At 43.4% G+C, this 17,645-nt stretch overlaps 1 protein-coding gene across 5 annotated transcripts in view; it reads left to right on the forward strand.

Annotated features, from left to right (window-relative positions):
- Window positions 1–17,645, forward strand: part of CHCHD6 (coiled-coil-helix-coiled-coil-helix domain containing 6) — a 181,336-nt gene that overhangs the window by 65,585 nt on the left and 98,106 nt on the right. For all 5 annotated transcript variants that reach the window (XM_030568435.1, XM_030568431.1, XM_030568433.1 and 2 more), the window contains one exon: window positions 2,683–2,766. In XM_030568435.1, the coding sequence (XP_030424295.1) occupies window positions 2,683–2,766 (84 nt within the window). The remainder of the gene's footprint in view (window positions 1–2,682; window positions 2,767–17,645) is intronic.

The raw sequence follows: 17,645 nt of genomic DNA on the forward strand, positions 1-17,645 counted from the left end.
CTTCGGAGCCCCCATACACAATATATTCTACAAGGACAAGGCCCCATTCTGTCTTCCTGCCAAAGGTGGTTCGTACTTTCATGTCAGCCAGAATATCTTCCTCCCCGTGTTCCGTTCAAAGTCTCACATGACCAATGAGGAGAGGCGGTTACACACTCTAGCTTTCTACCTGGAGTGCACCAGGCTCTTTTGCAGATCAATCCAGCTCTTTATCGCAATAGCAGACAGGGTGAAGGACCTTCCAGTGTCCTTTCAGAGAATTTCGAGTTGGATCACCACCTGCATCTGTACTTGTTACAAGTTGGCACAGGCTGTGCCTTCACTGATAGTGAAGGCTTACTCAACTAGGGCTCAGGCATTTTTGGCTGCCTTCCTGGCACATGTCCCTGTCCAGGACATATGCATGGCCACAATGTGGTCTTCAGTACCTATGTTCACAACGCATTATGCCATCACCCAGCAAGCCAGAGATGACGCTGGATTTGGCAGAACTGTGTTGTAATCGACACGTCCATGAACTCCTACCTGCCTCTGATGGTACTGCTTGGGAGTCCCCTACAATGGAATGGAGATGAGCAAGCACACGAAGAAGAAAAGGTGGTTATCTTTCATAAAGGTTGTTCTTGGAGATGTGTTGCTCATGTCTATTCCATGACCCACCCTCCTTCCCCTCTGTTGGAGTACCAGCAAGAAGGAACTGGGGGGGGGAGACAGTGGCACCCCTTATATTAGTACGTATGCACGCCACTCCAGAGGGTGCCAGAGCCAGTCCTCTGTGGATACTACTGAGGGAAAAGCTTCCAGCACCAGTGCATGGTGAGCACACAACTACAATGGAATAGACATGAGCAACACATCTCGAAGAACAACAGTTACGAAAGACAATTGTCTTTTCCAGGCTGTCTGCAGACTCGGGGATTTGATTATGCCTGAGTCACATTTAAGCTTTTCTTTGCCACCATGACAGATAGAAACGCTTTTTTTAATATGGAAGCTGAAATTCTTCTTTAATCACACGACTCATGGAGCTGGGGCTTTAGGCGTGGGCCTATGGTGTGTATGCCTTATTCTGGTCCTGAAGGGCAGGGAAAGCAAGTGTGGGAAGCAGAAAGGTTCAAATCTGGTTACTGCTTCAGAGAAGTTGACCATTATCATCTCTGTAAAGATGATGCATGTAACAAAAAAGCCTCCTACTTGCTTCTTTACCAGCATCTTTGTCTGTTTCCCCCATCCCTCCCTAACTTAAAAGATCCCCTCATTATACCACAGTGTGTCCGTTGTCAGGAGAGCAAAGGGAAGGAAACACGCAACAACTCGCTTTCAGATGTAATTTTTCTCGTTAACAATGGCTGCTGGCTGTAAAATGACAGGTCTGAGCCCACAGGGGACATTCCTGTCCAGGCTGCTTAATCATATCGGACCAGCATCTTCTGCAATTGAGTCGGGCATCATTAAAAGTTAAGAACGATGCTGCTGGGATCTGTGTATGGATTAGCAGTGTTTGCATTCATATGAAACGGTCTAATAATTTTGCCTTTGAAAGGTCCAAGTTAGAGAGTCATGCAGACTTTTGGAGGCACAAGTTCCATCATTCTCCCCTCCTCCACTGCAGTTTTAATGTTCCTGATTTTTGTTTTTAGCTGTTAATAAGAAATATCAGTTCAATTCCATCAGTGCCTTGTTATCTCAATGCCACTTTAACATAGGGGGTGAGAGTGCAGTGAACCCCTAACTGTACAAAACTGTTCTCTGATTGGGGAAGCTACGTTCCTATATTTTTCTTATCCTGTTTTTTCTGGCTGATGACTAGGTTATATTTTAAGCTTGTGTTCAGATGCCTGACTTGCTGTTTGAAGGGTCAAACACACTGTAACCTTGTGCTTTATTACAAGAAAGCCAAAAAATCCTTTTTTTTTTTTTTTTAAAAGGGTGTCGGGTAAAACCTAAAACAAAGATTGGGGGCCATGTATACTCGGGGTGGGAGGGGAGAATAGACACTAAGGATGGAAAGAAACTGGGGGCTGTCTTGCCACCTTATTTAAGCACTAAGTAAGTGTAAAAGCAAATGCCTGCCCAATGAAGTGTGTGGGGTATTAATAGTACTGTATAATACAGTTTGGATATTCAGGGTTACCCTCAAGATCTTAAGAATGAGTTGACTCTTGTGTGACTTCTCTTAAACCCCAAGTGGTAGGAGCTTGAAGGTGAGGTTTTTATTTTGTATTTTAAAGCATCTTGTGAAATAGACACCTAAGGGAAGTGGTAGAAGTCCTTTCATATGAGAGATTTGGCTCTAGACTAGATGGAACTCTAGAAAAGGCAGGGGAAAAGTTCTACGTTGGCCATATGGGTCACTTATGATTATGCATCTTAGATGACTTATATTGCCATTCTTTTACTAGGGAGAAGGAATACATGTCGAGTAGAGAATGGATGTGTGATGGTGACAGCCCTTTAGAACTTTGAGAGCAATCCTGATCTAAGCAAGTGTATGTTTAATGTGGTGAAGCTCTGACTGACTTCTATTTGGAGAGACCTGGTATGAGCCTCTTTACACCAGTCCTGGATAATGTGGGGTTTCTGGACTCCTTTCAGTCCTAATCTTGTCCTGCTATTCTTGTCCCTTTAGCTTTCCTCTTCTCCATCCTATTCTGCTGATAGGCTGTTTGCTCTTCCTCCTAGGCACGGGAGCTACAGTGCAAGGAGATGGAGTTGAAACGACGGGACGCCTTCTGTAAGGAGCAGTTGGCCCGTATTGAGAGGAAGGTAAGGCTATGTTGTCTTTCATTTGCAGTGGCTGAATGCTAATGGGATCAGACATGGATCCGAGTGGATCAGCAGAGAAGAGATACAAGAAGCATTGTGCTGAAACCTGGAACTGTCAGTCCCCATTATTTATCCCCCCCATCCACCTTATGCGGTTAAATCAAACAGCTCCACAAACAGAACCTTTGAACAACTCACATTTGAAAGATAATTGGTTTTTAATTGGATGATTTTTTAAAAACTAGTTTATAAAAATTCAGGTTTTTATTTTTCTCTCTCACCACAGGGTTTAGTTGAAAGCAAAGTTGTCTTGTTTTCATTCTTTTTATTAAAAATCCATGGCCAAAAAAATAAAAATAATCTCAAATCTTGCTATACATATGAATTAAAGTTGTATTATTAATTTTTCTCAGAGGAGCCCAACAGATCAAAGTGTGTTGCAGGAATGCACTGTCTGTCTTGTGCTGGATAAGCCTTTGAAATGAATGTGATTTAAAGAGACACTGTCAGGCATCTTTTAAGCCTGAAATGACCTTTGAAAATCCATTTAGGGATTTGAATCTCTCCTCTAAACGTGGGATTTGCTTCTGTTTAATTGTTTACCATGATGAGTTTTTAAAAATTGATGTAATAAAAATCAGAGCAGCCACACTGTTCCTTATGAACTAAAATGTTTTTCTCTTCCTGACAAAATGAAATAATGTCAGTAGTAGTATTTATTTTTTAATAAACGTAAAGAATATTATTTTACAATTGGAAACAATTAGACCTTGTGACAGAGAAGTTTCACAGCTCTGACTTTTAGTGATGATGTATGCCTGAAGGAAAAATGCATTGAGGAGGAAGGTGGATCCCAAAGAGACAGTGGAATTTGTGCATCTGCTTTACTACCAACATGCAGTGTGACAGTGGCCCATTTTCACTGGAAAATTACATTGTAAAAATGGAAGGACTCTTTCAGCATATTTAGTTTCCTTTTCCCTCCGTCTGCTAATGCATGTTTGTTCCATACAGTACTTTTTAATGCCATTAATATGAAACATATCCAGGAGCAGTTTTATGTTGTACATTGTCTCAACACTTTTATCTGTATAATTAATTTCAAAAATAAACTACTAAAACTACCACTTAATGCTGCAATAAATTCAGGTTTTAATTCAGTTTATGGATAATGGAGATTGAGATTCCACTGCACAAACAATCCACCCACTGTCACTCTAACTATCACAGTCATCCATATATTCATATGTAAAGGGAATTTTGCAATTTCTTGGCCTCATGCTGTGTGTCTCTTTTATATTTTTTTTCCCTCCAGATCTGGTTTCCCAAAGTGGAAACTACAAGGAGTATTTGTGTGTGTGTGTCTGTCTTTTTACAGACTTGTGGGCTGGAGAGAAGTTGTGTTCAGCCCTGCCTTGCCCTCTCCTTGCATTCTTGTATAGGACTAACCTTTTAAATACAAGGTGACTGATGCTTTGGCTACAGGAGTTTCACTTAGTTTGAGATCAGATGGAAGACCTTTAGCCCATTCCAATTGCTGATGCATAGATATTTTCCTTCTTTAGTTCTTCTTTGCACAATAGTAAGTAGGTAATAAGGGCAGACTTTGTTTCCTACCTCAAAATAGTAGATAATTTTGACCCTTAAATATGAACATTTTATTGGTAACAAAATAGAAGAAAGTCTCCAACTGTTAGAGTCTAGATTGGAGCAGGAGGTGCAGGAGCTGGGTCGGGAGATGAGAGAAATGTACTCGAAATAGAGCAATAAAGCTTAATTGTATTAGTTTTGAAAAAGGTTTTCGATCTTCTCTGTGGATAATTTTATTCTTATAATGGTTGGAAAGATGGAAAACACAGCACAGAACAATCTTTTTTATTAGCTGCTGCTTTTATATAATTCCACTTTCGCTTGCTGAATACGCACAGACCTTGACTGCTTCTATAGTCACTGTTTCAGAATCTTCCAGTTGAACCTTTTTTTTCTTTTTCTTAAGAGGTTTGATGGGAGACAAGTTGGGGGAAGCATCTGAATAGCTGTTCTTTTCCTTCTCCAACATTTCAGAATGTCACGGAAGGACATTGGGATTGCCAAAGCTAGATTGTTTGAGGGTGGCCAGTTGGGGGCGAAGGAGAGGTGATGATTCAATACAGAACTGAAGAACCCAAAATCATACGTGGGAAGAACAAGCTGTCAGGAATTCCCTGCCTGTACTTTGCTTATCTGAATCATGGGTTTGGCTTGGTCCCCACTTGCGTGTGGTAACGGAATGCAAAAGCAGCAGACTTTTGTATTTATCTGTTTTCGAGGGATGTTTTTAACCCCTTTGCTGGCTGCGGGAACAGACCTAGTTCTCCATCTGAAGTTTTCCCACTGAGTAACCAGCCATTCACTTCATAGGACATCAGGATAATCACACCACGCTGGAGAAGCGTATTTCATAGGAATGACAGAATTGCCATCTGGATCAGACCAGCGTTTTATCTGGTCCAGTGGCCAATTTCAGATGTTTCAACAGGAGAAGTTCACCAACCCCACCCTATGTTGTGCATAATTATGGAATAACTTGCCCACAGGGGAAGTGTCTTCCTAACTGCTATCAATTAGAGATTGACATATGCCCTGAAGTACGAGGGTTTATATCCCTTAAAAAATGTTATACCATTGAATGAGCCTGTGGATATTCCAATTATTCAAACATGTAATTCATTTTTTGAATCCTCCTGAGTTCTTGGTCTCTGATATATTGTGGCAGTGGGTTCCACAGGTTAACCATGCATTCTGCAAAGTTTCCTTTTATCTGCTTTAAATGTTTCCTTTTAACTTCATTGACTGTCCCCTTGCTCTTGTATTATTATAGGGTTAATGAGAGTGCCCAATTTACCTTCTCTGTGCCATTCATTATCTTTCAATACTTCTGTCAAGTCCCCTCTTACATATCTCTCTACTAAACTAAACAATCCTTACCTTTTCATCCTCTCCTCCTATGAAAGTTTTTCCAGGACTCTGATTTTTGTTGCCTGTCTCCGAACCCTCTCTCCTGCTGTACCTTTAAGATAGAGTGTTAAGGCTGATTCCCCACTTTGGCATTTTGAGTGCAGAAGGTGGGGGCCTGCAAGGATTCTAAAAACTAATACTGGCCACTCCAGGCTTGTATCAAACTCCCAAGGTTACAGCTTTTTTCTGACCTTGGATATGTAGATGCCGCCACCATCCAAGTGCAAAAACTCCTTTGAGAGACCAGGAAGGCACACCTGGGAATTCCTTCTTGGGGGTACCCTCAAGCCCTCTCTCTCTCTCGCACGCGCGCGCACACACCCTGCCCCAGGGAAGGGCTGAGAAAGAAAACAAAGGAAATCAGCTGGTCCCACCAGCTAATTAAAGAACATATGCAAAACCTCTTAGGGACACAAAAATAAGGAATGTAAGAACGGCCATACTGGGTCAGACCAAAAGTCCATCCAGACCTGTATCCTGTCTACAGACAGTGACCAATGCCAGGTGTCCCAGAGGGAGTGAACCTAACAGGTAATGATCAAATGATCTCTCTCCTGCCATCCATCTCCACCCTCTGACAAACGGAGGCTAGGGACACCATTCCTTACCCATCCTGGCTAAGAGCCATTAACGGACTTAACCTCCATGAATTTATCTAGTTCTCTTTTAAACCCTGTTATAGTCCTAGCCTTCACAACCTCCTCAGGCAAGGAGTTCCACAGCTTGACTGTGCTGTGTGAAGAACTTCCTTTTATTTGTTTTAAACCTGCTGCCCATTAATTTCATTTGGTGGCCTCTAGTCTTACATTATGGGAACAAGTAAATAACTTTTCCTTATTCACTTTATCCACACCACTCATGATTTTATATACCCCTACCATATCCTCCCTTAGTCTCCTCTTTTCCAAGCTGGAAAGTCCTAGCCTCTTTAATCTCTCCTCACATGGGACCCATTCCAAACCCCTAGTCATTTTAGTTGCTCTTCCCTGAACCTTTTCTAATGCCAGTATACCTTTTTTGAGATGAGGAGACCACATCTATATGCAGTATTCAAGATGTGGGCGTACCATGGATTTATAGAAGGGCAATAAGATATTCTGTCTTATTCTCTGTCCCTTTTTTAATGATTCCTAACATCCTGCTTGCTTTTTTTTTGACTGCTGCTGCACACAGCATGGATGTCTTCAGAGAACTATCCACGATGAGAGGGGTCCACAAGCCCGTAAAAAAATAAGGGATAAACCTAATCACGTCTTCCTAGGCATTTCCTGATCTACTTACATATCTGGGTTTTCAAATGAGTAGTTTCTAGATATGATCTGATAATTTTCATACCTGGCCCAAGCTTTTATAGCATAGCTTCAGCCCTGTCTCTGCTCTCTGGGAGAACAACAGAGCCAGCCAAAGGGGAAGTTTTTTGCCAATTTTCAAATGTTCTAGCCTTCCAATTGGCTCTTTAGGGATGATTCAGTGTTCGGCAGGGCTGTGCTTCAATCCGCAGTTCCATAAACTCCGACCTCACCTCCTAGGTAAGGCTTGGGAGTCACCTAATTGGAAGTGATATGAGCAAGCACGCGAAGAAGAAAAAACGGTTGCTCACCTTCTCGGAACTGTTGTTCTTCGAGATGTGTTGCTCATATCCATTCTAAACCCACCCACCTTCCCCTCTGTTGGAGTATCCAGCAAGAAGGAACTGGAGAGGCGGCTGGTTGGCAGGGCCCTATGTGCAGCACCATGAAGGCATGACTCCAGGGGGCTCCAGAACCGACCCGATGGGTGCTGCTAGGGGAAAAACCTTCCAGCGAACTATGCACGTGTTGCGCACACACCTAATTGGAGTGGATATGAGCAACACATCTTGAAGAACAACCGTTATGAGAAGGTGAGTAACTGTTTGTTTTTTTTAAAGCAGATATTAAGAACCTTAGTCTCTCTGGTCTTATGGTTCTTATTGATGCTTTCAGTAGTAGTAGGTTGTAACATGAAAGAAAGCACAACCTCTGATAGGAATTCTGAGACCAAAGTGAGAATAGGGAATCATTGTCAACTTTTATAACTCATGGAATAGGAATCAATTGTCTGTGTAGGAGGATAGCAGATTAGTATCCTGCATAGGAATGCAGTGCTGCTCTGAGTCATCTTGTATTGGGTCCTGTGTAATTTCTGCAGTGTCATGCTAGGAGATAGGTCTTGAAATGGGTCTCCTCCAGTCAGGAGGGTTTGTGCTGTAGCATTTTTCTGGATAAGAAGAACATGGAACAAGAAAGAGAAGTTCTTCAGAGAGAATCATAGAAACAATCAAGCTTGGGGAGGAAGCTTAGGCTGACTTTTAGTGTTTGAGTTACCAATAAATGCCAGGAGAGGGTAAATTGGCGATTAAAAATGAGCATCTACTCTTGTTCAGAATTGGATGAGAATTACATGTGTTTTATACGGGGGTGGGAAGTGTGCATGCTCGCCACTGCAAATGGCAGATGCATCCCTATTAAAATGGAATGAAAAGCAGTTCAGCTGCCTTTTAAACCCTTCAGATGCTGATGCGGCTTGTTGAATACATTTCCCCTGGTAAATAGCTGTATAGACATTTGCTTGATTCTTTCTGCTGTTCTTCCTGTTTCTCCATTTAACGTGACCTGGAGGAGTTAAGGCCAATACTACAATAAAGCAAAAAATGGATAGCTTGTTGTGTAGTGTGAGATGGCACAGAAAGGTTCAAGGTAATCTCAGTGGATGAAGCAGAGCTTTCTGCTGTAGAGTGAGGTTTTCTCTGTTTTGATTTCTTAAGCACTGACTCCTATAATAATTTCTAGTATGTAGCTATGGACAGTGTTGAGCAGTAGATACATTAATTTGTGACAATCACCGCTCATGGTTTTTCAAAGCATTGAGTACTAGAAGAGGTAGTTGCAGCTGCTGCGTATTTATGTAGGTAGGAAAGGGATGCATTACATAAATATAATTTTTATTGATAAAGATCTAATGTGCCTTTTCTTCTGTTTAGTTTCATGGATCTCATAATTTTGTGTGGCATTCACTTTATTCGATTTGGTTAAATTAATCTTCCTTCCTCCCTTGCACTTAACATTAATTCATGTTTGTAAAACATTTAGGGCATGTAAAGTACTATGGAAGTGCTAAGTTGTTTTCGTTTATTTTTATTGATATTGATTCTTCTTACCCCTTCTCCTTACAACAGTCTCCCACTTCTGGCATGTCAAACGTTCACTCCCGCTTCATTCAGATTCCTCCTTACAATACACACCTTCCTTCAGTCTTTTAGCATTAATCCACTGAAGAGAGAAATCTAAAATAATTCTTAAAACAAAAATTAATTTAGACTCTCTCTTCATCTGGTCCACTGTCTGTGCAATCCCTTTTTGTCCTCTCTGTATTCTACAGTTTTGAGCAAACTGATTGATGCCACCTGACAAATAATACTGCAAGCTGATATCTGATGAAGGGAGAACTAAAACCATTTACTAAGACAGACCAAAAAGAGCTGGGGGAGTCCATGTGGAGTTTCTCTATCCATGAAACCTAAAGTGCTTATACCTAGTATTGAACCAAGGACTATGCTGAGGTGTTGACCTTGGGATGGAATGTTAACCCCATCTAGATGGGAGTTAAATATTCATTGCCCTTTGCTAGATGAGTTGATATCTCTTGGCAGGTGTCATGGACACCATTTCTTTTCTCAGTAAAACAGATTTAATGTCTTCTGGCTGCATGTGAGCTATTGCTATATGTGTAATGGCTGCTCTGCTTTCCTCCAGTCACTATACTGCCAGTACCTAACTTATCACTCTGTCAAGTGCTTTAGGACACTTAGAGTAAGAGAGGTTGGTATAAAACCAAATTCTATGCTATAAGAAATCATTGTCCTTTCTGAAGTAACTCTTCCTTTCCCATCACTAGATAGGTTGATTTCCTCTGCTCTGTTTTAAGAATCTGAACATTCTTGATTTGACTTCAGTAAAATAATTTTTGTGCATTTCTTATTCTATTGAACGTCTCACCACCTGAATTACCATTATGAAATCAAAAGCACTGTAGACTGATAATAGTTTTCTAAAGTACAGAGAAGTACTGTGAGAGGTTTGTCTATCAAGCCAATCGAGCAATACAACAGAGTGCCAAATTCATCAAGTGGATGGTTTGATCCATGAACAGAAGAAAAATAATCCCCCAGTGTAGCTTCCTGTAATAGGTTGATAAGGTTCTCTCTGTTCCTCCAGACCGTTTCTCCAGTTACTTAGTCTGTCTGGAGAGCCTGCAGAACATCCCTCGTCAGGCAACAGTGATTTCAAGAGGCTCCTGTCATGCTTGCTTCACTGATGTGACACAAGAAGTCCTTAAAGCCACAACATAGCCTCCTTCAAACCTTTGGGGATTTAGCAAAGGGAAGTTATTGTACCTTTTTATGAGTTAAGTTAAACTACTTTTCTTAATTGCAGAGCCAATGTTATAGAGCGGAAAGAACCTTCTGAACTCAGTGGAGTAGCCATCTGAAACAAGTTCTGACCTCTCCCTCCTATGCTGCCTTCCACCCAATTTTTTTGTAGAACTGTATACTTTATGTGCCATGTTTTGAAAAAATTACTTTCCCTGTTTTCTTCTCCAGTTACCTGCTTCCCACATCCCTCCATTGGCCTGCATATGTCCTGGCAGGTTCTAGAAATGTTCAGCTGGAGGCACTTGTATTGATGTTTTCCATGCAGTGGCTATGTCTTCTGTGAAATGCGACTGTACGTTTCTGTTGGCTAGACTTACAAGCTGGCTTTCAGTGCTCTATGCTTGATTCACCCATTAATGGCTGTTTCACTAAAAGCCTGTAAAGTTTAGTAGTTAATATACCTCAGTGCACCTGCTTTCAAAGACCAGAGAAATTGAGTGGTAATTTGATGAACTCAAAAAACGTTTATATTAGGGTAAATAAAGTGTGCTAGATGTCAGTACCACCTGCCTGCCTTCGCCTCAGTGTGTATGTTCACCTTAAGTACTGTGTTGACTGATGTTCAGTGCCTGACATCAGTTTACAAGCGGCTTCTATGCAAACAGCAACTAAGTGTCTGCTTCCTTTTCAGTCTTCATGATTAGCTTAGAGACGCATTTGCAGCCTGTGTGCTGAACAGGGATCTGCTTGAGCCTCAGGATAATTTTGTTTTTCTGGTGTGTTTAAGGTTCCTTTGTACAGGAAAAGAATGATGCTTATGGATTGCTTCATCTTGGAATAATCCATCTTTAGACTTGCTTATGAAATAAATGTGGCAATGTGTGGTTTTGAACTCGGTGACTTAACACTGAATTTAGCAGCTGACTATAGATAATAATCTGGTATCTGGTCCCATCAATGGAAGTACATGACTTTTTACAGGTAGAAATGATGTGGGACATAATCTTGTCTCTCTTTGTCAGCATACATTTGTTCCCTACAGAAGATGAGTGCTTTGTTCAGTCCAGTCCACTTATGGGCTTATTCCATTGTCTAATAAAGCTCACCGTTGACACTTCTTTTTAATACCTAGTCGTTTTCCTTTATTTTCCTTTATTTCATCCCATTATTTCCTTATTCCAAGCCTCTTGACTCCTTATTTTTCCTAAGTGGTTATGCCCTTCTTGTACTTACAGGCAGTATTTTTCTTGGTGCTGTACAACCATTCCAAAGTAAGTCTGTACAATACCATGTACACTGTCCCAGTACAATAAATATCAATCCTACCTCTTGCACCCAAATAATTGTTTAACCAGGCTGTGTGTAGTTAGTTCTTGTATACAGTTACAGAAAGTGAGAAAGGGAAAACAATGACTTCATGAGTTGATAGGGAAAAAATGTGCTGACTGAAATGTCTTCTGTAACTTAGGATGAGATATTCAAAGGAGCCTCAGGCACTTTGTGGAGATTTGAGCACTTAATTCTCTTATGCTTCTCTTTGACTATTCCAGCTGTAGGCCTCAATCCTGCAAGTTGTTCCATGTAGGCAGAGCCCTGCACTTGCGCAGAATCAACTGATATGAAGCTCCTTTCAGAAGCAGGGGCGCAATGACCAAATTGTCTCAAATATTGACTTGGAATAGGAGAGAATAAAGCCCTTACTGATCACATGCATGATCCTTACAATTAATTTATCAATAACTTGTTTTTCACTAGTGTCTTCTTTCCAGGGATCCCAAGATCCATGGTTTACAAACAGTGAAGAATTTTAGGCCTCTCAACGTCCCAGAGAGGGTTAGTCAATAGTATTATGTTCAATTCACAGAGGAGATTGGAAAAGTTACTTGCCTAAGGTCACACGGGGAGCGTGTGTGAGAGATGTTAGCGATAGAACGCAGAAATTCTGCCTCACAGTCCAGTACCTCTCCTTGCTTGTATTCACCTTTATGGTACAAGAATTGTTCTCCTCTCACTGGGGCTCATAACCTGGTTATGGAAAAAATGCTCCTGGCTGAAAAGTGGCAAAGAAGGCCTCAGTTCTGTGGATATAGTTTTTTAAACGATTATTTTACTTGCTTGGGTTTAAGCCCTTGAATGTTTTACGCACAAAGTTTGTTTTAAAATTCTGTTCTGTACTGTCTTGATTTTTGAGGAAGAAATGATGAGGACAGCGATTAGTCCATAATATGGTCTAGCTCAGGGGTCAGCAACCTTTCAGAAGTGGTGTGCCGAGTCTTCATTTATTCACTCTGGTTTAACGTTTTGCGTGCCAGTAATACGTTTTAACGTTTTTAGAAGATCTTTCTATAAGTCTATAATGTATAAGACTAAACTACTGTTTGTATGTAAAGTAAATAGGTTTTAAAATTTTTTAAGAAACTTAATTTAAAATTAAAATGAAAAGCCCCCCAGACTGGCAGCCAGGACCCAGGCAGTGCGAGTGCCACTGAAAATCAGCTCATGTGCTGCCTTCGGCCACCACGTGCCATAGGTTGCCTACCCCTGGTACTAGCTGCATGAAGTATCTCAGATCCCCACTAAATTAGAAACAGTCCAGATACTGAACTTATTGTGCACTTACTGTGACTACATCTCACAAGGGTTTTGTGTGTGTGTTTCTAATAGGAATAGTTTTCTGTGGGTGTTTAAATATATGCTTCATGACAGCCCAGGGCCACTTCTTTGAAGGCTTTCCCTATCAGCCAGGCATTTAAAGAAATGTATGAATAACGGAGCTATTCCAATTTCTTGGGCATATAATACACATACCCAAGAGACAGAACAATTTGTAAATAATGTGCTTTAATGTCCTCCTTAAATATACGTATACCTCAGGGCCTCTTATGAGCTCTTGGACTCCAGCAAATGGTATTTTGTTTCACTTGTCACAAAATCCCCTGTCCCCAGACTGGTCTTTAGCACTTTTTTTTGCCAAACCTGCCTCTTACCTGCAAGAAAAGACTGAAGTCCCACTCTCCCTTAACCCTTGTGTGTCCCCCAAAATTAACTGAATTGCCCATTATGATCTTGCCACACTCAGCATTAATGAATCAATTAAGTCTCCCTATTTATTTATAAAAATAGTAACTACTTTTCCCTAAAAATTGGGAATGGCCCTGTGAGAGTCACAGAAAACAGTGTTTTATCCTGGTTTTTGTACTTCCCAGCAGACAGGCCATTAGCTGCTTGAGGTGATGAAATTGACAAGATGCTGGGGTGTGAACACCTATACACATCAGGGACCATGCTCAGGTCTGTTGTCCTCCAGGAAGATTCCAAATGAGGACTTTCCCTCTTCATGCCCTCCACCCCTCTGTAAGCCAACCTAGCACCCTTCCATAGTAAGATCCAGTGAAGTCTGAGACCATGGGAACTGCTGCAAAAGGTAGTGCAGTTACAGCCCCAGACAAAGGGCCAGGAACACAGGGGGACTGGATTGTGGCAAGCTTTTGGAGATGGAAAATAATCCGAGGTGTAAGAGGGGTGAGTGGTTTGACAGTGAATTTGTGCACTGTGTTTAAGAGAGGGCAATATGAAGGTGAGAGCCAAGAAGGGAGGAGTGAGGAGAAAGAGAAAAGAAAAAAGAAGGCAAAAGCATAAGTAATGAGGAGGGAATGAACAGCCTTTTCTCTGTTGTACCTCTCCCTTCTTAGTCTGCCACCCTACAGGGGTGTGTTTGTGGGTGTGTTTTGTTTCATTTCCTGGAACACAAAGTCTAGCCCTGGGTTGTCTGAGGGGACTGTGAATAACTGGTGATCTTTAGGGAATGACAAGCTTTCCCTCTAGCTATTATATTTTTAAGTGTCTTCATGAGGAAAAAGGCTTAGAAACTTACTTTTTTTTTCTTAATAAAAGCTGAGAGTCTACATCTACAATGTTGTGCCCTCTAGTTACGGAAGATGGGTTGCCATGGGCTTGCAGGTCTTGGTCTACCGGCAACTCTTAGGGCTTGGCTACGCTGGAGAGTTGCAGTGCTGGTGGTGGGTTTACAGCACTGCAACTTACTCACCGTCCACACTTGCAAGGCACATACAGCGCTGCATCTCCCTGGATGCAGCGCTGGCTATACTCCTGCTCTGCCTGGGGTATAACGATTGCAGCACTGGTGATGCAGCGCTGCTCCGCCAGTGTGGCCACAGAAAGCACTGTAATTGGCCTGCAGAGTTATTCGGAGGTATCCCAGAATGCCTGTTCAGCCACTCTGCTCATCAGTTCGCACTCTACTGCCCTGGCCTCCGGTGACCCGCCCTTTAAATGCCCCGGGAATTTTAAAAATCCCCTTCCTGTTTGCTCAGCCAGGTGTGGGGTGCAATCAGTGAATCTTTCCAGGTGACCATGCCTCCATGCACCAAACGAGCCCCAGTATGGAGCAATGGCAAGTTGCTGGACCTCGTCAGTGTTTGGGATGAAGAAGCTGTGCAGTCACAGCTGCGCTCCAGCCGTAGGGATTACGATATTTATGGGCAGATATCAAGGGCCATACTGGAAAGGGGCCATGACCGGGACGCGGTGCAGTGCAGGGTTAAAGTGAAGGAGCTGCGGAGTGCCTATTGCAAAGCCCACGAGGGAAACCGCCGCTCCGGCGCTGCCCCCACGACCTGCCGTTTTTACAAGAAGCTGGGCGCAATACTTGGGGGTGACCCCACTGCCAATCCAACGACCACGATGGACACTTCAGACCGGGGGGGCGGGAGGGGGAGGAAACCGAGACTGAGGGGACTGGGGTTGGGGGAGACACCTCAGAGTCCCAGGAGGCATGCAGCCCGGAGCTGTTCTCAAGCCAGGAGGAAGGTAGCCAGTCGCAGCAGCCAGTACTTGGTGAAGGACAAGCAGAGAAGCGGGTTCCCGGTAAGCGGCTTTTATTTTCAGGATGGAAATGTTTCGGGAGAGGAGTAGGGGTTAGGGATGCATGCATGCATGCCTGCCTAGATGTGGAATAGCCCACTGATGTGGTCTATCACGTCGCGGTAATCGGCCTTGGTAATCTCTTCAAAAGTTTCAGCCAGAGTGTGGGCAATGCACTTGCGCAAGTTTACATGGAGAGCCACTGTGGTCCTTGTCCCAGTCAGGCTAATGCATCCGCGCCATTGTGCCGTGAGGGGTGGGGGGACCATTGCTGTACACAGGCAAGCTGCATAGGGGCCAGGGTGGAATCCGCATTGCTGTAAAAGACCCTCCCGCTCTTCCCAGGTGACCTGCAGCAGCGAGATATCTTCCAGGATTAACTCCTGTGGAAAATGTTAAGTGTAGATGCCCCCTGAAGCAGTTTGCTTTCCTCAACGCACAGAAACCCCTGCACATCCCTGAAGCAATCAGTCCCCCTTACTCACCATTTCGTGGCTCCTGTGGGTTATGTGCGCTCTGTTTGGTATGGGAAAATTATGCTAAAGTGAAGACTGTAAACTCCTTCACTGTGTGGGAATAACTGTCTGGGTGAGATTATAAACAATGCTGCCTCTGTTAACTGTTGCCATTTTTGCCTTTCGAAAAGTGTCCTCGACTACTCGACTGCCCGTATCATCGACTGCTCAGAGGCTACAAAACCTCAGGAAGAAGCTGCGAAAAAGCAAAGAAGACATGCTGAAAGCAGTTATGGATCACTCTGCCAGAGAGATTAAACAGCTGCAGGACTGGAGGAAAAAACTGCAGGACTAGAGGGAAAGGGAAAGCAGGATCCACCAGAGAAACGCAGCGGCTAAGAAGAAAAGCACAAAGCAGCTGATAAGCATCCTGGCGTGCCAAGCGGACTCTATCCAGTCACTCATAGCCATGGAGGCAGAGCACTACTGTGCTGGCCCCTGCCCCCCGTCCCAAAGCTCTTTCCCTTGTGCCCCAATGTCAGCTCCAAACCCCCTTCCCCAGCATCCAGGTTCTTACCACCACCAGCTGCCCCCAACACCTGTGTGTTCACCAACCAGCCCTGAGAACTACAACCCTTACCCTCTGCACTCAACCCCCATCACCATGCAGTATTTTCATCCTGAAGTGCAGCCGTCATTGCACAGCACTCCAGACAGGACATATTCAAGCCTATGACTGTACAGTTCACCATTCCACCCCCTGCCCTTTTAGGTTCCCAAAATGTTGTGTGTCTGTCAAGAAAGTTATTTTCTTTTCAACAAATGAATTCTTGGCTTTGAAAAGAGTCTTTATTATTGCAGAAAGTGAAAGATACCGTAGCCCAGGAAAGAAACAGGCACTGCAAATCATTTTAGGAAAAACAAATTCCTAACATTGTAACCACTACACTTCACTCCCGTGCAAGGCACCAAACATTACTATTGGTTTTCAGCCTCAAATTCCTTCCTCAAGGCATCCCTGATCCTTGTAGCCCTGTGCTGGGCCTCTCTAGTAGCCCTGCTCTCGGGCTGTGCAAGTTCAGCCTCCAGGCGTTGAACCTCGGAAGTCCATTCCTGACTGAATGTTTCACCCTTCCTTCACAAATATTATGGAGGGTACAGCACGTGGATATAACCGCAGGGATGCTGCTTTCCCCCAAGTCTAGCTTCCCATACAGAGATCACCAGCGCCCTTTTAAACGGCCAAAAGCACACTCCACAGTCATTTTGCACCGGCTCAGCCTGTAGTTGAACCGGTCCTTGCTCCTGTCAAGCTTCCCTGTATACGGTTTCATGAGCCAAGGCATTAACGGATAAGCGGGGTCTCCAAGGATCACAGTGGGCATTTCGACGTCCCCTACTGTGATCTTCCAGTCTGGGGAAAAAGTCCCGGCCTGCATCTTCCTGAACAGGCCACTGTTCCGAAAGATGCGTGCATTATGCACCTTTCCAGGCCAGCCTGTGTTAATGTCAATGAAACGCCCAAGGTGATCCAGAAGTGCCTGGAGAACCATAGAGAAATACCCCTTCCGATTAATGTACTCGGATGCTAGGTGGGGTGGTGCTAGAATAGGAATATGTGTCCCATCTATCACCCCTCCACAGTTAGGAAACCCATTTGTACAAAGCCATCCACAATGTCCTGCACATTCCCCAGAGTCACTGTTCTTCTTAGCAGGATGCGATTAATGGCCCTGCAAACTTGCATCAACACAATTCCAACGGACGACTTTCCCAGTCCAAACTGGTTCGCGACCGATCGGTAGCTGTCTGGAGTTGCCAGCTTCCAGATTGCAATAGCCACTCGCTTCTCCACTGGCAGAGCAGCTCTCAATCTCGTGTCCTTGTGCCACAGGGTGGGGGCAAGCTCAGCACACAGTCCCATGAAAGTGGCTTTTCTCATCCGAAAGTTCTGCAGCCACTGATTATCATCCCAGACTTGACGATGTGATCCCACCACTCAGTGCTTGTTTCTCGAGCCCAAAAGCGGCGTTCCATGGTGCTGAGCATTTTTGTGAATGCCATAAGCAATTTAGTGTCATACACGTCAGGCGACTCGATATCATCGTCGGACTCCTCACTGTCACTTTGGAGCTGAAGGAATAGCTCAA

This window comes from Gopherus evgoodei, chromosome 7 (assembly GCF_007399415.2).
Source record: "Gopherus evgoodei ecotype Sinaloan lineage chromosome 7, rGopEvg1_v1.p, whole genome shotgun sequence".
Classification (NCBI taxonomy): Eukaryota; Metazoa; Chordata; order Testudines; family Testudinidae; genus Gopherus; species Gopherus evgoodei.